Source organism: Penicillium pulvis, assembly GCF_028828015.1.
Source record: "Penicillium pulvis strain IBT 33274 chromosome Unknown contig_1_segment0_segment0, whole genome shotgun sequence".
Lineage (NCBI taxonomy): Eukaryota > Fungi > Ascomycota > Eurotiomycetes > Eurotiales > Aspergillaceae > Penicillium > Penicillium pulvis.
Genome location: NW_026643074.1, coordinates 2,480,677 through 2,500,163, shown reverse-complemented (window position 1 = coordinate 2,500,163; position 19,487 = coordinate 2,480,677). Strand labels below are relative to the sequence as shown.

The following is a 19,487-nucleotide window of genomic DNA, read 5'->3' as shown; positions in this document are numbered from 1 at the left end:
GTTTTGGCCCGTCTCCACATAATGCCCCCCTTTTGCAGGGTGCAGGACCCGCAGCTTACAGTGCGGCAATCTAGCCGATATCCCGTAGTTAATTTCCCCAGGTTGAATGTTCCAAAGCCCGGATTATAAATGGAAGTCAAAGTGGCGCCTGACCATAGCCTCGCATCCCAGCACAATTTTTATACACACTGCCAAGCGTAATTCGGGCAAGTGAAAGGCGTGCATCCGTGTGAACTAGCTTTGGTGGGCCACTTCGGGAGGCTGTTAATGCAATGTTTCTGTGAATAAATGCGGATTAATTGCCTTACCTCCGCATCGTCCAACCTGTTACTAGTTTTACTTGTCTACCGATCATACTTTCCCTTTCTTCTACACATATTCCATGGTGCAGGTCGCCGACTATTATTTACTAGTACAGCTTTCAGTACTGCATCACATCATTTCCCACCGGTTGTTGATATTCATTACCATTTGAGGAATCAAAAGACTTGCTCGTCTGCACAATCTCGTCCCGTAAAAATTTCCACGCGTCGAGAGGAGTCAAGGAAGAACTTATTTACCGGGTCGGACAGAAAAAAGAACCGTGAGAATGGATGCCGAAAGTATGCCACCCTCCTTCGTACTGAATTGGCGTCAAAGCTACCCCCGCAAATAGCCGAAAGTAATTTATTCATTTTGTCGTTATCCAGAAGCATCTATTGACGGTTCAACGCCGGCCGCAAGCAACCCTGAGTTACAACATGGGAATGAGGATAATTTATCATATCATGGCGACATGGATGTCGAGAAAGGAGTTGCGACAGCAACAGAGCTACAGAAAGAATCATTTCAAGACCCTAATATCGTCGACTGGGATGGTCCCAATGACCCAGAAAACCCTCTGAACTGGACAAAAAGGAAGAAGGTCAACGCGACAGTCTCGATCGCCTTGATCACCCTCCTGACGTATGCAATCCCACTTACGCTTCGCTCATACACCACTACTAACCTTGCATTCATCCAACAGACCTCTAGGCTCGTCAATGTTTGCCCCTGGAATTGGGGAATTGGCCGTCAAATTTCACCTGACAAGCACAGCGATCGAATCTTTCGTGGTCTCCGTTTATCTCCTTGGATACTGCTTTGGACCTCTCCTCATTGCCCCACTGTCAGAAATGTACGGTCGACGGATCATGTACAATGCCTGTAATATCCTCTATGTGATTTTCACCATCGCATGCGCAGTCGCTCCCGAAATCGGCAGCTTGATTGTTTTTCGTTTTTTTGCAGGCTTTGCGGGAAGCTGTCCCTTGACGATCGGCGCTGGTTCGATTGCGGATATGTTTGTGCAAGAAAGTAGAGGAAGTGCATTGGCTGCTTGGGCTATCGGTCCGTTGATTGGACCAGTCATTGGCCCTATTGGTATGTTTCTCGATGTATTTCGGATGTGCTTGGATGTCTGTGCTAACTACTGGTAGCGGGTGGATTTCTCACACAAGCAAAAGGCTGGCGGTGGACATTCTGGGTTCTTGCTATGGCTGTACGTAAAGCATGCGCGAATAAAAATGCGGTCCTTACTAACGGGGAGCAGAGCGGAGCTGTGAGCATCTGTTCTATGCTTACCATTCGAGAATCATACCCGCCCACGCTCTTGGCTTGGAAAACAAAGAGGCTACAGAAGGAGACCGGGAACCCTAACTTACGATCCAAGCTCGACTCCGGTATGAGTCCGAAGCATTTATTCCTCCACACGATTGTTCGACCCACCAAAATGCTTTTTCTTTCGCCAATTGTCCTCCTCTTGTCCATCTACGTCGCTCTTGTCTACGGATACCTTTATCTGCTATTTACAACAATAAGTTCAGTCTTTGAGGGCCAATACGGTTTTACTCAGGGCACAGTGGGACTCTCGTACCTCGGCATTGGAATTGGCTCAGTCATTGGTCTAGGAGTACTAGGCGCAACTTCCGACCGTTTACTCAAATATCTCACAAACAAGAACGGGGGAGCTTCAAAGCCCGAATATCGTTTGCCGCCTATGATACCTGGGTCCTTGTTTGTTCCAGTCTCATTGTTCATTTACGGATGGACGGCTTATTATAAAGTTCACTGGATAGTACCCATAATCGGCACATCATTTCTCGGAGTCGGAATGCTAATGGCATTCGTAAGTTTAAGATGCCAATGCCTATTGAAGAATCTTACTGATGATAGTTGCAGATGACCGTCAGTACATATCTTGTCGACGCGTTCACGATTTATGCCGCCTCTGCCATGGCAGCGAACACTGTTCTGCGGTCCCTAGTCGGGGCTTTGCTGCCGCTCGCCGGGCCAGCTATGTACGAGAGTCTGGGACTTGGCTGGGGTAACTCATTGCTCGGCTTCATTGCTTTAGCAATGTGTCCACTACCCGTCATATTCTATGTATACGGCGAACGCATCAGAACGAGCAAGATGTTCAGAGTTGAGTTTTAGATCAGTCATCCTGGAAATGGCTTTTGTATACTTTTCGCTCGGAGTTCAAGCACATTTGCACATCTTTGGGTTTCCCTTTTATCTCATATCCTGCTTCTAGATTCTTGATCATCCTATCATATTCAGTTGCATCCAGTTGGCGTTTGTCTTTGCGTTTTATCACTGGACTTCACGTTCTATCCAAGATTAGGCTCGGTATCTTAGCCATTTTCTACCCTCTTTGAATTTACTATCACGAACGCTCAGCCGGTATGCTCAATAGTTGAGCTTTTATTAGCCACTGCACAAAAGTAAGAAATTCCGACCCTATAGCTTGACTTGAATTAAGGTTCATTGAAGTCCATGGATAATACTCCCCACAAGTATAACGGCTACTAGAAGATAGATCATGATATTTACTCCTCAAATGGCGGAAACTGGCTCATAACGAAATCAGCCTTCTCCAACTCCCCTTCCAAAACCCGTCGTCTCTCCTCGTCACGAACAATAATCCCACACTGAAAAGCCTTCGGCCGAATATTGAACCCCTGCGTATACGCAAAAGAGTCATAAACCCGCTCAGACCCATCATGCTCCCTCTCCGGCTCAAATTGAAACACCCATAAAAGGCGGACCAGCGCAATAAACAATGAGTTATGTGCCAACCCCGCCCCAGGGCATATACGCCGCCCCCAACCAAAAGAACTATGACCCTCCTTTGCAGGATGAATTTTCTCCGGCGAAAGCTCAGCAAGATCTTCATCTGAAAACGCTGGTACATATGGAAGTTGACTCGAATCACAGCTCAGGAATCGTAGCGGATTGAAGCGGTGTGGGTTGGGATAGTAGCTTGTATTGAGATTTATGGCCCAACTGTTAGAAAGAATCGTTGTGCCTTTGGGAATGAAGTAGCCGTTGTATGTATCCGACACGGAATTTGCGTGCGGTGTCCCACCAAGCACGGCGACGGGCCGGATACGAAGCGTTTCTTGACATAGGGCCTTGATGTAGGGAAGATTATCTTCATCGGTGAATGCTGGGAGACGTGTTGAGCCGATGACGTGGTCTAGTTCTGCGTGGGCTATTGCCTGGATTTGTGGATTGATGACCAGCATCAGTATTGCAGTACACAGCGTGCTTGCTGTAGTGTCGCTCCCTGCACCGAAGAGGGAAGCAGGTACGAAGGAGAAATCTCTTTCGCTGATGATTCCGAAAGAAGTCGGATCTGCGGCTCGTGCTTGAAGGAGCAATTTTGAAAGTGAATTTGGGATGTCAGAGGATAATTTTGCAGTGCTGAGTTCGTCTTTGACTTGGTTCAGCAGGTTCATATTCACGGCAGCTTCTTCTCGTCCTCGTCGTTGGATCTCTGCTTTCCAGGGCGTGAAGATATTTGGTATGTACTTGAGCCAGGGCATTGTTTCGACTAGATAGCGACCGGGGACATTGAGTGATGCGGAGTATTGCATGAACTCTAGCCTTTGGCGAATCATTTTTGAGGTCATGGAGTCGATTCTGTGGCCGTATGCGATGCTGAATACCACACTTGCGGTGAACCGGTCGATGAGACCTTCGTAGTCTTCTGGTCTGTTGAGAAGGGAACCACATAGTCTTGCGGCCTCGGCCTCCTGGACTGGCTTGTATAATCTTAGTGCAGATGAATTGAGTGCCTGGTGCAGCATTCTTCGACGAACTTGCCATTCCTTCCCGTAGGGCTGGACTAAGATCCCGGCGTTGTCCCAGTACAGTTCGCCCATCACTACGAAGCGTGGGCGGGAGCTGAATTTTGTACTGCGCTTCTCGAGTAGATCCACGGCGATGTTGGGGTCAGATATAATGATTGTAGGGCGCCGACCGATCCAGAGAGTAAAGATGGGGCCGTATTTGTGAGACCATTTCTCAAACTGGATCCATGGTGAGGAGCTTGGAATTATGAACTTGTTGCCGAGGAATGGAATTGGGGTTGGACCTGGTGGAAGACGAAGCCAGAGGAAAAAGTCATGGATGAGAATGTATATTATGAGGAAGATGATAGCGACGAAAGCTAGGAAACATGGCTTCGAGGTCAGGGACCCTGAGCTCGGCTGCCACGCGAGATTTCCGAACGTTGGAAACCCCATGTCTGAATAGTTTTCTAGTTTTGACTGGAGTCCTTACCCCCCAGTTTACTTATTACCACGACAGAGATCTCTAGTGGAAGCGGGAGGAGCCCCACATGGGAGTTTGCGGGGAAACTAGTGGTCTCCACCTAGCACAGTTGTGAGCTCCAGCACGCGTTTTTATCTTTGTATTCAGGCTACATGAGGAACACTTCATTTTGGTGAAAGCTCCCGCACTATTAAGATACTGTCAGAGTCTGCCTGCAGTCAGGTGACCTGGAGGCTCAGTAGATAGATGGCGCTTCTTCCTCTTCTTTTTCTTCTCTTCATACCACCACAATACCATATTGTTCTGTCTGTTCGTTCTTTCTTGTAGCAGACTGTGCTTATTTTTTCTCCTCTGATCCTCGACCAGCGTGTGATGATGACAGATACTTGATAGCATTACCTCACTTAGTAGTGCCTGCCAGAGTTCGGCCAAGACCTCGTTCCAGGCTTTCTGTGAGCCAAACAGTGTATAGACAATTCTCTCCTGCTTAAGATCGGAAGGCACCTGTGTAGTCCATATTTGCAACAGAAATTCTGCAAGTATTCAGAAGCCTGAAACTCTGGTCAAAACGGATTTGAGAATTCCAGACTGCTAGTGGCTGACAACTAACCCATTCCGAAACTAGCACGGGGTGATCTTCTTCCTTCAAAAGGCTCGGCGCTTTGATCTCTGGGCATTTCTTTCTTGTGCCGAAGTCTAACGGCACGCATTTCGTATCTCTAACCATTGGAATGGTTGCTGACTCGCGCTACCCATCGCACGAAGTCTTCAAAACAACTGAGTCCCCGGTGAAAGCCACAATGCAAACTCCACACGTGTGAAAGTCAAAAACGAGCGGGTCTTGCCGATCCCGTGGACCCTTGGTTTAAATGTGTTGAAAGGGTATAAGCCCCCACACAAGTCAAAGCAATAAAGCTGAACCTTGCTAGTAATTGGTCTGGACAGAGATGCGTGGCACAAGTCATAAATTGAAGGGATATGGTAAGATTAACTCAATGGAGCGCTCGGTCGAGTAATAAGTTCTGCCCCCACCAACCGCGCCACCCAATGTTCAATGTTCCCCTGCAGGCTATACTTTCGGCCGCTAGCGCGCCGCAATTTCACTATATTTTAGGGGCATCCCTCCTTCCCTTCGATCCAATTCTCACCTCTCAACCAATGGCACTCCTCAAACTCGCCAACGAACTTCTCGGAATCATCGGAAGTTACATCGACTCTCAAATTTCCCTCTATGCTCTAGTCCGCACGTGCCGACGACTGCATACGCTATTCATACGGCCCCTGCACCGCCTCAACATTACGCGCCATAATTTCTCGGCGCTCTGCTATTTATCCGAGCATGGTCAAGAAAAGATTATCCGCCGATTTCTGGCCGAAGATGCCTATCTCCCACCCCAAGTACAACGCCAGTGGCGGTTTCTCATTGGATCAGTCAGCACCAGAATACTTCACCCTCTAAGTGGAGCCGCCAAGAATGGACATGAGGCAGTAATCAAACTTTTACTCTTCGAGCTCGGGGCGAGTCCCAACATTCGGGACGCATACATGTCCTTTCCACTCAATTGGGCCGCGGAGAATGGCCATCTCGGGGTGGCAGAGCTGTTAGTTGAGTCTGGTGGGGCAGATGTATGCGCACCGGGTAGGCAGCGGCGAAATCCCTTGGCTTCCGCTGGAATCTACGGTCATGTACCCGTGATGCAGTATCTATTCTCTATGATAGTTACTCAGGGGAAGAATGATCCTATACAAGAGGCTATCAATGCTCTAATACATATGATCCCCAGCTCATGGCCTGATAATATAGAAGCATCACTGTTTTTGGTAGACGCAGTACAAGATGTTAACATCTACATGCCGGTGCAAACCCCATTATCCCTAGCGGCCCAGCATGGCCGGGTCGATCTGGTCGAGGCGCTACTTGACCGAGGGGCGGATATAGAAAAGCGAGCTCGTGAACAGGGCCGCACACCGCTCATATCGGCTGCGATGTATCGGCAGGTGGAGGTGATCTGGGTATTACTTGCGGCGGGGGCGAACCCCAATATCGTTGATGGGATGGGAAGTACACCACTTCACTATGCGGCGGAGGCTGGGATGGATACTGCAGTAAGGCTTCTGCTGGCTAAGAACGCGGATGCGAGTTTCAAAGATGGAAAAACTGGCCGGACACCCAGAGAATGGGCATTGGAGAAAGGACATCAAGATGTGGCTGCTTTGCTACTGTCTTCATTACGGAATGAGTAAACCGAACGAGTGAAATCAAATGTGACTTTACTATATAATGTACAACATACGATCACAACCTAGTCACAAAAATGCTACTTTCATCAAGAACATCAGCATCCGCGACAACGACCCCATTAATCACCAAATCATAAACGATCGCTCCCTCCGTGTCATATACTCTTCCAACACTATCCTCCGCAACGCAGCCCTCAAAACTGACATTGTCAAATCCCACAAAGTCAACGGCATTACCCTCCGTCGAGAAATCCTCCACAATCCATTCTGCGCTACGTCCAACTAATGTCGCTGTACTCTTTGGAGCATAACGACCTGCGTGGCACTCTCCCCCGTCGTCAAATTCTTGACCACGCAAATTGCCTTGCTCGTTGAAGTCTCATTCACACTCGCAACAATCACATCCCCGGGGCTGACCAACAATTCATCATAATCCAAACTGGAATTTGGGTACCACTCATACCAAACATCAACCCAGGACTCGCCGTTGAGCACGTAGAAGTCGACTCCTGTTTGAAGAATGGCGGTCGTGTAATTCGAGCCGTCAATACCAACCCAGGCGGAGGCAGCTTGGTACTGCGCATTCCCAGTGGCTAGAGCAGTTGGCGTAGGCACAGTGATTGTTGCGGATGCGTAGGTGTACATCGCACCACTGGGCGGGGCATCGAGAATAGCCCCGGCTCAGTCCGAGCTGTATGAGCCATGAATGTTTTCTTGGGGACTTTTGTTATTGGCTAGAGCCCCGTGGTCGCTTCTGGGGCTGGATCCCTGATAAGATTCCAGGGGCCGTCCGGTGCGGCGCAATGTGCGGCGAACAAGGCCGTTATTTTTTGGGCCAATTGCTAGCGCAGTTGCTATCTGCAGAGCAAACGTGCACAGGAAGGCGAGCCGTGTCATTGGAGCTAAAGTCAAATGGAAATGAGGGTTGCAGTGGAACTTCCGACGAGAGCAGATAATGGGACTAGCGTGAGGACACAATATATGCACGTTTTGGTTGGGCGTAGTTGAGTCCATTTATGCGTTTACCAAGACTTTGCTTCAGACACATATTACACGTGCCATAGTTGCAGTATGCTGCATGGACTAGCTGTGCTTTGCTTGGCATACAGTACACGGAATCCCTCCGGTTAGCGTTCTTTGAGGCTACGGCCGGTATCGGCATCGCTTTCAGGTGAGCAATTATACAGAGGGTTAACTCAACCTCGGAAGTCAGCGTAGGACCTGCATTAGTGCTAAAAAGAAAACAATATAACGATTGATTGTATGCAATCTTTGCCGACAATCTCCGTAGGAATGTTATCATAAATATCGGGTAGATGTTCATCAAGTGCTGGAATCATAATCCGCTCGGCTTTTATTCTCTTTAGAAACATAATGCTGGCTTCAAATCTTCTGCTACAGGCTCTGATCGCGGGCGTGACTAGCTCTGCTGTTGTGAAGCGGTGGACGAACGGGGGGAACAGCCACGGGCACAACCGATCCCAATGTTGCTGCTGGATGCGATTATTGGGCAAACAACATTGCATCTAGTGATACCTGTGCTTCCGTGGAGAGTTACTTTGGCATCACTGTAGCTCAGCTAGTGTCATGAGTAGGTGTCCCGGTTCAAAGCCCGTTGTTTCAAAGGTCACTATTGACCGTGGTACGATAGAACCCCTCCCTGTCGAGCACCGACTGCACGCTCGTTGTCGGCTACTCGTACTGCGTCGAGGCTCCTGCTGTTGCCACCACTACGAAAACAACTTCCAAGACCACAACCTCCACTACTACGTCAACCACAAAGACAACAATTGCCGTCACCGCCACTACTGCATCTAATACCCCACAACAAACAGGCATCATTCCACCTGTAATAAATACTATGACGTGGCCGAAGGCGACACATGTGCGACTATCGCCAATGCCAACAGCATCACATTAGCCAACTTCTACCTCTGGAATCCAGCTGTCGATTCTTGTTCCTCCCTCTGGCTGGGCTACTATGTCTGCGTTGGTGTATCTGGTACGCAGCCTCTCAGCTTCTTCATTTCCCCTCGCCCGTCGTGGATACTGACAATGCTGAATAGGAACCACAACTTTGACAACCACAACAAGCACCAAGACTACTATAACCACAACAGCAACGACCGCAACCACGACAGGACCCTCCCCGACCCAAACAGGCATCACCTCTGACTGCACGGCCTACTACCAGGCCAAGTCTGGCGATACCTGCGCCGCGATCGTGACCGGCTACTACTCATACCTAACCGTAGCCCAGTTTGAAGCGTTTAATCCTGCTGTCGGGCTGTCATGCACGAACCTTCTCGCAGGCTACTACTACTGCGTGGCTACTTCGACCGTAGAGCCGGAGCCGGGGGTTATTAGCACCTGCAAGGCTTACCATCTGGTTGTTAGTGGTGACTCGTGCTATTCAATTGAGCAGCAGTACGGTATTACTGCTGCCCACTTTGTCGCATGGAATAGTGGAATTGGAAGCAGTTGTTCTTCTCTCTGGGCTGGGTATTATGTTTGTGTGGGTGTTTAATATTAGGGCTCATTATTGGACTGGGTCTGAGAGTTTGAGCTCTAGACGGCTCTGTATATGAGAAGATAATGATTTTTGATAAGATTATCCTGACTTGAAGCTTTCTCCACCTTCTTTGCCCCTGATAATAAGATTGACGCTTTTTTCTTGGTGAACTGGGATCCTCCAGAACATGAGTGGAGTGCCGTCCAATTATCGTTAACGCACTACCCATCATAGGATAGATGGCCCTGTGGGGACTCTCTCTTTTGGGTTTGATCTATGTTGAGTTGAATAAATGAGGGGTACTCACTGAGTATTACTAAGGAATCACTGAGCACGCACCGAGCACGCACTGATTATGCCTGAGTAGTCCTGGAGCACTGAGCGTGCCATTTATTAGTTATATAACACGTGACGATACTGAGCGTGGTCACCAAGTGTAAACCCGTGCTCACGTTTACTCAGTGAGCCTGAGCCTGAGCCTGAGCGCCCTTATAAAAGCGGCGGTAGCCCAGTTAGGAAGGCCCCACCCGTTAGACATTATCCTGTCTATATAGGTGCATATATGTAGAATGCCACCACCATGTCGAGAAAACGGCCACCTGAAATCTTGAAACCATTCATGGGTATCGGAACGTGAAAAACCCTTGCACTATATGTGTAAGAAGGTACTAGTACTTGCCAATTCATATTATGATTTTACAAATGCTGGCGTTTCCCGTGGATCACGTGAAATCTTATTGGTTCGGCAGCTGTTAGATTCGGGGCGATCACCGACGATAATGCAGCATAATAGCCCGGAGCTAACCGTAGCCCAGTTAAACCATCTGTCAAAAATCAAACCTAGAAACGAAAGATAATCGATGGTTTCTTTCATTCAAATTTATGGACCATTCTGATGAGACGACCCATTTTTGGTCCGCGGAATCCGGCACCAGTGATCCACCAAGGGCCCAAAGGGCGCAATTACATAATCTCGCTCGTCACTTTAGCCACCCAATGGCAGCGCGTCAGATGCAGATCCCCCCCACGACCGAGGTCAAGAATATCAGATTGATTCACCCCCTGGCAGAAGGGCAATGAGGGTATTCGCTGTCTGGTCTAGTGCCGAACTCTCATATCTGCGCGTTGAGGGGTGAAAGGGGCCTGCAATGCCATTGCGCCGCAGCCACACCAAGTCCCGAAAGGGCTGCCTTGAGTGCAAAAGGAGACATGTCAAGGTATGCAAACTTTGCCTAGTCCCTTCAAATAATCGTAATATGAGAAAGCGTTACTGCCCGGTGGTGTATGCAATTGTTATGCAGTCCGCACGCCCTGTTGACGTGTCTCCGATCATAAACGCGACAATCTGACAAGACCACAGTGCGATGAAGAATTGCCTAAGTGCACCTTGTGCAAGAAGCGCAAGTTGGAATGCACCTATCCACCTGATGCTGATAGTCCGCACTCGCCTAGTGTGAGAGATGGTTCTGATAGTGGACCGCGGACTCCAGGTGGCGATTTGCCATTTCCCACCCGCATGTTGGAGATGCGACTCTTCCACCAGTATTTGACATCGACCTATTTGACATTATCTCAAGACGGATTGTCCGCTTATCATCTATATATCACCATCCCACAAATGGCTACTTCTTACCCTTATCTCTTGGATAGTATTCTGGCGCTGTCTGCGCTGCACTTGGCAGCCATTGAAACCGATAACCGTCAAATGTGGCTGGAAGCCGCAATGCGGTACCAAAGCCAAACTTGTGCCGGACTGGGAAAATCTCTTCCCGAGATCACAGACCAGCAGTATGAGCCGGCTTTTGTGGCTTCTGTGTTCATCATTCTATACGCCCAGGGGTTTCCCGTGATTTCAAGCGATACACACTCTGCGGATGCATTCTCAAGAGTAATGGAAGTCCGCACATTGATCTCAGGAAGCGCTATGTTTTTCACAAGACTCACCGAACTCGGGATCGAAGGTCAGCTCGACGGGTGGCTGTGCCCGCCTGATGCGGAGGAGACTTTAGAACCACCACAAACCAGGTAAGAAGAGACCCCTGATTTATGATTAGCTATAGTATAACCCGGAATGCTAAAACTTGTCTAGCGACGTAAAATATGAAGACCGCGAACAATTATTCGACCTACACAAGTGAGTCACAAGCCCCCCTATGGCAGGAACAACTTGCTGAAAACACCAGGAAAATAATGCAATCCCTCAATCAACTGGGATCTATCATCGAAACACACGTATCTCGTAACCAAGCATTATACACCGCTACATTGCAAATCCTGAAACATGCCATTGAGCCGTGGCCCAAGATTGGCGCACACGGTGGAGTCATTGCATGGCCCCTTTTCATCGACGAAGAGTTCGTTACATTAGTCCAAGACGGAGACTGGTCTGCCCGTATCTTGTTCTTACATTATGCTACTGCTATGCGCCTTCTATGCAATCGGTGGTATGTCAGGGATTGGGGTCGACGGCTTGTACTTTCGACTATACAACCGCTAGAAGAGATCCCGCCGGTGTGGCACGATACTATTTCATGGATGATGCAGGGCATTGAGGTCGATCATGGGCCATTGGCACACAGAAGTGTCAAATCAGAATAATGAATCATATTTCGAGAGAATTGACCCGTCGTAATGGAAATTCAAGAGGGTAGATCGCTCGACTTGGTAATTTTACTTGGATAGTGTCCAACTTGTGTCTTCTAAGATCCCATTCGAGGTGACCGATACGATTCATCGAAGCCGAGTGGCATCCTAGTCTTTGGCCATTTCGAAGTGAAATTGCAAGGACAATTTGAACCTGCCGGCAGACTCGCTAGGCCGTGGGTGCCTTTTGTATGTAAAAGTATCCTTTCTTAATAATAAATAAACGGACAAGGGTATTTCTTGGCTTTTCTTATTTTTGCCTCCAGAAGTTAAGTTCTGTCCGCATCGCTATCCCCCTCTGTCCCCCATTCACTTTCGCTTTCTCCTTCCGAGTTCCCATCTATGGATGCCTTCATACTCAAATTACTCTCCCATGACCTACTTGACCACATAGGCCTTTAGTGTTGTCTCTTTTCCTAGTACACAAACTTTGTCCCCCTTCACCTATTTCTTGGGTAATCTAGATAAGCGAGAATTAAGCTTCTGCCCCGCACATCCCCAAGAGAAAGAGCTACAGGTTTTTACTTCTTCTTGTCTGTTTAACATATCGGGGTTCAGTGCCACGTGCTGACCAACATCGGTGGGCCTATATTGTGGGTCACCAGGTCCGTCCTGGACATGACCGTGTACACAGTAGGCTGGCCCCGGAAAACCTCGGATATGTAAACCCAAAATAGCGCGATAAGGAAGACAATGCTTTGGTATGCTGACAAACTCCAAACCAAACGGTCAGAATTAATAATTATTTAAGTTGAGGACCTAAAGCTTATTGGCGCAGTTATCAGCGGGGTTTCCCCCGGTATCTCACACGACATTAGGGTATCCACATGTACAATCAGTCAGTGGGCCCGGTCAAATCCCCATTTTATCTATCTTTATTGTGAGCCTGTCGGTGAGGACGTTTCTATTTTCTTCTCCGGTGTCAGAGGTTAGGTGTCTTAGGTGTCTTCTTATCCTCCATGTAGATTTTATCACACTCTCATTCCCTTCTTACCTTCCCACCCGCTTGCCTTCATATTGAACCATCTTGGTTCTTCCGTCTTTCCTTAAACTTGCGACATCTTTCACGTCAATTGCAGCTACACTAGTTGGTGATACTCCGACTGGGCTTTGTGAATTGTCTTGGGGGTTTCCGTTTCATTGGTGTCCTCTGCACCATGCGTCAAGGAATGATCGCCGAGGATGTGGAGAAGCAGGTAAGAACCTCGGCTCTATCCTTGTTCATCCGCCCTTGCAATTCTTGAGTCAGACGAAGTTCTCATACGGGTCTCTAGAAGCTTGCGCTGCTTTCGCAGAGCATTTTGATCTCCGATGAGGGCGTTCGTCAATCTTCGGAGCGGTCTGTTACTCGATGGGATACCATTTTGAACAGGTTGAAACAAAAACCAGGGCTTGTCGTGATACTATCTGTGGTATTACTGGTGCTATATTTGCCGACTCTCAATATATCGCCACTCGACTTCATCACACAGAATGGCCATTGCGATATGAGCTCGCATGAGAGCCTTGGGCCCGGAAAGCTGGGAGCTATTGCTACCGAAAGCGCGATTTGCTCGCGGCATGGAATAGAAATGTTTGAAATGGGTGGCAATGCTGCTGATGCGGTAAGTCATTCTGAAAGCGGCTCAATGCGACTGATATGATATTGAATTGCGTCTTTCGCGTTGGAAACCAAATGAGCATGAGTCGAAGCTAAGTGTGGCTTGTAGCTCGTTGCTGCCCAGTTCTGTGTAGGAGTTATTGGTACGTACCTAGGGGACCCTGGTGCTTGTCGCAATGTTGATTTGAAAACATAGGTATGTACCATAGTGGTATCAGTGGGGGCGGGTTCATGCTGGTGCGGGCACCGAATGGATCCTTTGAATTTGTCGACTTTCGAGAGACAGCGCCAGCCGCGGCGTTTGAAGAAATGTTTCGAAATAACACGAAAAGCTCGGTTTATGGGGGTTTGGCAAGGTACGACAAAGTTTTATTTTGAGTGAGACATGATATTGATAGCATAGCTTAGTGCCGTGCCCGGTGAAGTGCGTGGATTGGAGTATCTCCACAAACACTACGGCTCTCTTCCGTGGCGGACTGTCATGCAGCCAGCCATCAGGACCGCTCGTGACGGATTTCCGGTCAACGAGGACTTGATAAAATATATGAACGCGGCAGTGGGCACTGTTGGGGAGGACTTTCTGTCACATAATCCAACATGGGCTCTGGACTTTGCCCCCAATGGCACCCGCCTAGGCCTGGGGGAGATTATTACCCGGAGGCGATTTGCGGATACCCTTGAAGCTATTGCCGAGCGGGGTCCTGATGCCTTCTATTCGGGCCCAATTGCTGAAACCATGATCAATGCCGTTCAAGCTTCCAACGGAACAATGACATTGGAAGATCTAGCGAATTACGAAGTCATCATTCGAAACTCGTCTCAAATCGACTATCGCGGATATACCATCACTAGTGGAACGACGCCTTCTAGTGGCACTATTGCATTGAGTATGCTGAAAATTTTAGACGGATACAAAGATTTTTTCTCATCTGAGAAGACTGTGAACCTCAGTACTCATCGAATGAACGAGGCAATGCGATTCGGATATGGCCAGGTACGCTTCATTTACCTCTTCCCATAGAAATTTGCTGATAATTTCAAAAGAGAACGGAAATGGGAGATCCGCTGTTCGTTCCGGGGATGGCGGAATATGAAGAGGACATATTGAAACAGTCGACTGTTGATGGCATCCGAGGCAAGATCTCTGATACTCACACACTGGACGTGTCAGCATATGACCCTGCTGGCATTGAAATTCGGGATACGTAAGGACCTTGCAATCGATGACATGGTTGCGAAGTACAACTAACAGCTGTTAAGACCAGGGACTTCTCACCTTGCCGCAAGCGATCACTCCGGCCTTGCCATCTCTGTGATCAGCACGATCAACACGTACTTTGGCAGCCAAGTAATGGTTCCGGAGACGGGCATAATCATGAACAATGAGATGAACGGTAAGTCATTCGAGAACATATCCCCAAAAGCACGCCTTCTCATAGCCACGACCAGATTTCTCAATTCCCGGATCATCCAACTCATTCGGATATGTTCCCTCTGAGGCAAACTATATTCGCCCTGGCAAGCGACCTATGTCTTCCATCACACCGGCCATCGTCACTGGGCCCGACGGGAAGCTATTTCTAATCAGCGGGTCAGCTGGAGGTAGTCGTATTATCACCGCCACCGCCCAGATCATCATCAACGCAATTGACCACGGTCTGAATGCAGCTGAAGCCTTGGCCAAGCCTCGCTTGCATGACCAACTACTTCCTAATCAGGTCTGGTTTGAGTATACATTTGATAACTCTACTGTGGCCTTTATGGAAAGTAGAGGGCACAATATTACTTGGATGGCCCCTGGTTCAAGTACTGCACAACTCATTCACGTCCTGCCCAATGGAACATTTGATGCTGCTGGTGAACCACGTCAATTGAATTCAGCAGGCTATGCGATATAGAGTATATCTCAATGTAATTACGTTCACAGATAGTTTTGTTTCAAAATAAGGAATTAGATCGCGTGTCACTGTGTCAGCACGGATTATAGTTATTGATCGTCTAGTCCAGTTCGCGATAAGAGACCGATATAGAGATGGCCCGTGCGTTAATCGGAACGCGGAGTCCTTTTTTTCTTGTCAACGCCAGATTATGACCAAGAGTCTTGGGAATGGTTTGACTTGTTCTTTTTTCGCATACTGCATATCAGCGAGCTCGCATCATTCTTTAGAGCAAATTTCAGGTCTGTTTTCCTGTATTGCTTTTGTTATCCGTACATTTCTTTGTTGCACGCGCATTGAGGACCCGCGTTCGCGTGTTGAACAAAGAAGTTGATTGTGCTTGACGCTCTCAATACCCTGCAACAGAGCACTGGAACTCTGCAATCCCAGTAAGTAGTTGCGCATGCATCTATTCCAATACACCTAGACTGACATTCTCTTGGTGAACAGGACGATCTTGAACCTCCCTACACTCCACCAACCCATGCATCTCATGCACCCCCATATCGACCTTTCAACGACGGAGATCCAAGCTCTTGCGTGACGATTAAAATGGCATTGACTGATAACATCCAAGTCGTCCTTCCTCCACCCAGCGAAGAGTTCTCCAAATTCAAGCCCTTCCCTCCACTATTCGACGCCATCGTCGATGAGATCCTGTCTGAGGAGGCGAGCTTTGATGCCCTCGGAGATGAGGACTGGCCTATGAACAATGCCTGCCAGAGTGAGAAGTGTTCTACTTCAGTACCTGAGCACGTGGCCACTTCCGCCTCTGAGACGAAGAAGCATGCCTTGAAGTCACCCTACTTCCTCACCTCCCCGGCCACCTCCAACAACGCAGAAAAGTCCCCGACAACACGGCCTCGAACACGGGCAGCAACTCGAAGAAGCATCACAGTTGTTGATATGGCCAGCGAGGACGAAGAAGAATCTGTACCGACGATGGACAACCACCCGAATGCGAACGGTGATAAGGGTAGCGTGGTGGACGAGAACAGTACTGCTTCGAAGTCTGTTGAAGCCGAGAACGAAGCCGTTGAAGCTGAGAACGAAGCTGTTGAAACCGACAATGAAGTGCCTGTAAAACCCCTCAAGAATGACAATGGAGATATTGAACCAGACGATCTTGAAGATGAAGCTGAGGAGGATGTCATCTTTGCATCCGTGGGTCCAGTGAAGGGAGAGGAAATCATTCAATATGTCGTGACCCATGAGTTCTTTGAGACACCAGTCCAGCCTGTGTCACGCTCTGCGAGAGTCCAGTTTACTACTGACCTGCGAGAGACGGCTATCTCCGCAGGGATGCCCGACGCAGCGATCAGTGGTTTGCTCGAATACGTGCGCCGGATCTACTTGGATACTGTTGGCGCTCCAGCTGGGAGTCCGGGTAATCAGCACGAGACCACATTCGGTGAAGAAATCGACGACACGCTGAAAGAAGTTCCCTTGCTGAAAAAGACTCGCAAGAGGAGCCTAGACCAGACAGACGAATCCAGCTCCAAAAAACGCAAGACTGGCAAGAGACGCTCTTCCAAAGATTCAAGTGCCTCTGTCCAACCTGTAGTACAGGTCGAGGACAGCCAGGGTATCAACGGCGCCGATCCTCGAATTCATACTTCTTTGCAAGAGCTGCGCCAGGAAAGGATTGGTTTCACAGATGCTATGGACGGCCCTGATGAAATACCAGAATCGCCCACCCTCGCTGCAGAATTCCCCACAAAGACTAAAGAACAGATTCGCGCCGATCAAGAAATCATCGATCTCACCTGTGAGTCCGATCAAGAACAAACCAAATCAAATGGGGACAAATCCCAAGACAACGAGCCCCTACGGAGGATGAGTGTTGCGCTTGAGGAGAGTTTGATTATGAGTCCACCAGTTATTGCCGATAACGGCAATGCGCTTGATGAGTCTTCGCTGGATCTAAATGATCTAAATCCTCTTGATCAAATGAAAATTGAGCCGGAGACCGAGTCCGCACAAGGGGACAAGACGGAAAGACTACGGCAGGGCTCCGAAAAGAACAACACAAGGCTCTCCATTGTTAATCCTCAAACTAACCAGGACTCGGAAGCTCAGACGGATTTGCAGTCTGGAGATGTGCATTCCGAGACATCGAAACAAAATAAAAGGAAAACGATGAAGAACAAGCGCAAGAGAGAAAAGAAACGGAACAATAAAAAAGACAAAACATCAGATCTGGGTATCAATCCGGATGAACGAGTAGTCGCTCCTTCACGAGAGATTACATCGTCTCAAGCTCCAGTACCTTCGACACCGGCATCGCAACCAGCAGTATCCACTCCACAAAAGATCGACTCGGTTCAATTTCCTCTACCCTCAACACCGGCGTCAGACAGGCCAAGCAGCAGCAAGCCAGGATCCCACTATGGCCAATTATCGCCAGATCCGAAACAGTGGGAGTTGGATTTTTGATAACCCGTGATTCACCAGGGGTGACCCCCAGTGATGAGGTGACGTCCAGATATTTCCACACTGCCACTATCGACATTCCTTCACCTAGACCGGCAAGACGCGGCTTGTACAATACGACTATTCCCCCAGAAGCATACAAATGCCTTGAAGACTTTGATCTATCCCCTGACTGTTTGTTATCAGACTCATCCTTAAGTGATGTTCCCAGCGATCTCGACCTTGAAGATGGGATTTCTGTGTGCCCTCCAACCCCCGTGAAGAGTCCTCGGGGTGTATCCGCAGAATCCGCTGTCGCCCCTCAGACTCCTGTCAAGCAAATATCTTTTCTGCTCCCCAACGATCCGAAGCAATTACGATCAAAAGCACCCAAGATCTCTCCTTATTTCCCGAAGTTGCCAAGTGATCCACAATCTTGTCTTCCGTTTCCCCCTATGAATGCTACATCTTTCGGCCTTGTGCAGGAACAGCTAGCGCACGAGCCGTTCAAGTTACTTATTGCAACAATATTTCTCAACCGCACTCGAGGTGGTGTGGCTTTACCAGTTCTCTTCAAAGTCTTCGACCGCTACCCTACTATCGACTCCATGGCTGCTGCCCATGAATCGGAGCTTGTGTCTATGATTCGCTGCCTTGGGTTCCAAAACCAGCGTGCTAGGAAGTGCATCTCAATCGCGCAAACTTGGCAGATCAACCCTCCGGTTAAAAACAAACGCTATCGGAAGATGCACTATCCTAACAGACTGGATGGTCGGGACATTGGCCCCGATGAATGTGTTGACGATGAAGACCCACGTTCAGCATGGGAAGTTGCCCACTTATCCGGTGTTGGTGCTTACTCCCTGGACAGTTGGCGCATTTTCTGTCGTGACGAACTCCGAGGGATGGCTACAGACTGGGTCGGGACTGGAGCAACTACATCTGGATTTGTCCCTGAATGGAAATCGGTACTTCCCCAGGATAAAGAGTTACGTGCATATCTAACTTGGCTCTGGCTGAAGGAGGGTTGGGTGTGGGATCATCACACAGGTGATCTCACTGCAGCAAGTGACAAGACGCTACGAGCTGCACGAGCGGGTGGAGTGGCCCACGAAGAGGACGGAAATTGGGTACTGGAGACTTCGCCTGTGAAAGCAGCAAATGGATTGCACGAGTATTGACTGTGTTTGTTTGCTTTTAGTGTTGCTGTTTGAATGATACCCTGCACCATGTCCTTTCCCTAGTATCCGTCTATGTCCCATTTCTAGTAGCCATTGCCATTGATATTCGACTATTTTGAGTTACAAGGTTTTCGTTTCAGCCTTGATTTTAGGCTTCCATGCAGCACTAGACCTCCACGTCAATAAAGCGGGGCCTCATTTGTCGGTCTGCTCACCGCATTGGAATCTGGAACCTTCTCATTCCCCGATCATCGCCATGTTTGACTCCAACTTCATGCATTGTACCTGATGCTCAGGCTCTCTTTAATCCCAGCTTGTCATATTTCACTTTAATTGTATCTGTATCATCTTTTACCCCGTAACGGAATGCCGGGGTCCTTCCC

At 48.6% G+C, this 19,487-nt stretch overlaps 9 protein-coding genes across 9 annotated transcripts; 7 read left to right on the top strand and 2 right to left on the bottom strand.

Moving 5' to 3' along the window:
* Positions 1 to 589: 589 nt before the first annotated feature.
* On the top strand, positions 590 to 2,454 carry N7503_003883 (MFS transporter; the record flags this gene model as incomplete). Its single annotated transcript, XM_057063430.1, has 6 exons — positions 590 to 602; positions 690 to 945; positions 1,007 to 1,401; positions 1,458 to 1,519; positions 1,571 to 2,146; positions 2,200 to 2,454. The coding sequence occupies 6 exons, from the start codon at positions 590 to 592 to the stop codon at positions 2,452 to 2,454; spliced, it is 1,557 nt and encodes a 518-aa protein (XP_056924345.1).
* A 395-nt stretch (positions 2,455 to 2,849) lies between these two features.
* Positions 2,850 to 4,550, bottom strand: N7503_003882 (cytochrome P450; the record flags this gene model as incomplete). The annotated part of the gene is made up of 1 exon (XM_057063429.1): positions 2,850 to 4,550. One exon carries the CDS (start codon positions 4,548 to 4,550, stop codon positions 2,850 to 2,852), a length of 1,701 nt encoding a protein of 566 aa, XP_056924344.1.
* Positions 4,551 to 5,625: 1,075 nt separating this feature from the next.
* Positions 5,626 to 6,822, top strand: N7503_003881 (ankyrin repeat domain-containing protein; the record flags this gene model as incomplete). Its single annotated transcript, XM_057063428.1, has 1 exon — positions 5,626 to 6,822. One exon carries the CDS (start codon positions 5,626 to 5,628, stop codon positions 6,820 to 6,822), a length of 1,197 nt encoding a protein of 398 aa, XP_056924343.1.
* A 52-nt stretch (positions 6,823 to 6,874) lies between these two features.
* Positions 6,875 to 7,464, bottom strand: N7503_003880 (A4/G1 family peptidase; the record flags this gene model as incomplete). Its single annotated transcript, XM_057063427.1, is given in 2 exon segments — positions 6,875 to 7,091; positions 7,103 to 7,464. The coding sequence occupies 2 exon segments, from the start codon at positions 7,462 to 7,464 to the stop codon at positions 6,875 to 6,877; spliced, it is 579 nt and encodes a 192-aa protein (XP_056924342.1).
* Positions 7,465 to 7,731: 267 nt separating this feature from the next.
* Positions 7,732 to 9,346, top strand: N7503_003879 (LysM peptidoglycan-binding domain-containing protein; the record flags this gene model as incomplete). Its single annotated transcript, XM_057063426.1, has 6 exons — positions 7,732 to 7,785; positions 7,929 to 7,990; positions 8,260 to 8,389; positions 8,471 to 8,589; positions 8,655 to 8,821; positions 8,940 to 9,346. The coding sequence occupies 6 exons, from the start codon at positions 7,732 to 7,734 to the stop codon at positions 9,344 to 9,346; spliced, it is 939 nt and encodes a 312-aa protein (XP_056924341.1).
* Positions 9,347 to 10,949: 1,603 nt separating this feature from the next.
* Positions 10,950 to 11,929, top strand: N7503_003878 (uncharacterized protein; the record flags this gene model as incomplete). The annotated part of the gene is made up of 3 exons (XM_057063425.1): positions 10,950 to 11,356; positions 11,421 to 11,465; positions 11,515 to 11,929. 3 exons carry the CDS (start codon positions 10,950 to 10,952, stop codon positions 11,927 to 11,929), a joined length of 867 nt encoding a protein of 288 aa, XP_056924340.1.
* Positions 11,930 to 13,131: 1,202 nt separating this feature from the next.
* Positions 13,132 to 15,472, top strand: N7503_003877 (gamma-glutamyltransferase; the record flags this gene model as incomplete). The annotated part of the gene is made up of 8 exons (XM_057063424.1): positions 13,132 to 13,170; positions 13,249 to 13,578; positions 13,684 to 13,717; positions 13,771 to 13,930; positions 13,983 to 14,568; positions 14,619 to 14,779; positions 14,835 to 14,968; positions 15,024 to 15,472. 8 exons carry the CDS (start codon positions 13,132 to 13,134, stop codon positions 15,470 to 15,472), a joined length of 1,893 nt encoding a protein of 630 aa, XP_056924339.1.
* Positions 15,473 to 16,063: 591 nt separating this feature from the next.
* N7503_003876 (uncharacterized protein) lies at positions 16,064 to 17,947 on the top strand (the record flags this gene model as incomplete). Its single annotated transcript, XM_057063423.1, has 1 exon — positions 16,064 to 17,947. The coding sequence occupies one exon, from the start codon at positions 16,064 to 16,066 to the stop codon at positions 17,945 to 17,947; it is 1,884 nt and encodes a 627-aa protein (XP_056924338.1).
* Positions 17,948 to 18,378: 431 nt separating this feature from the next.
* On the top strand, positions 18,379 to 19,104 carry N7503_003875 (putative pre-mRNA splicing factor; the record flags this gene model as incomplete). Its single annotated transcript, XM_057063422.1, has 1 exon — positions 18,379 to 19,104. One exon carries the CDS (start codon positions 18,379 to 18,381, stop codon positions 19,102 to 19,104), a length of 726 nt encoding a protein of 241 aa, XP_056924337.1.
* Positions 19,105 to 19,487: the final 383 nt, after the last annotated feature.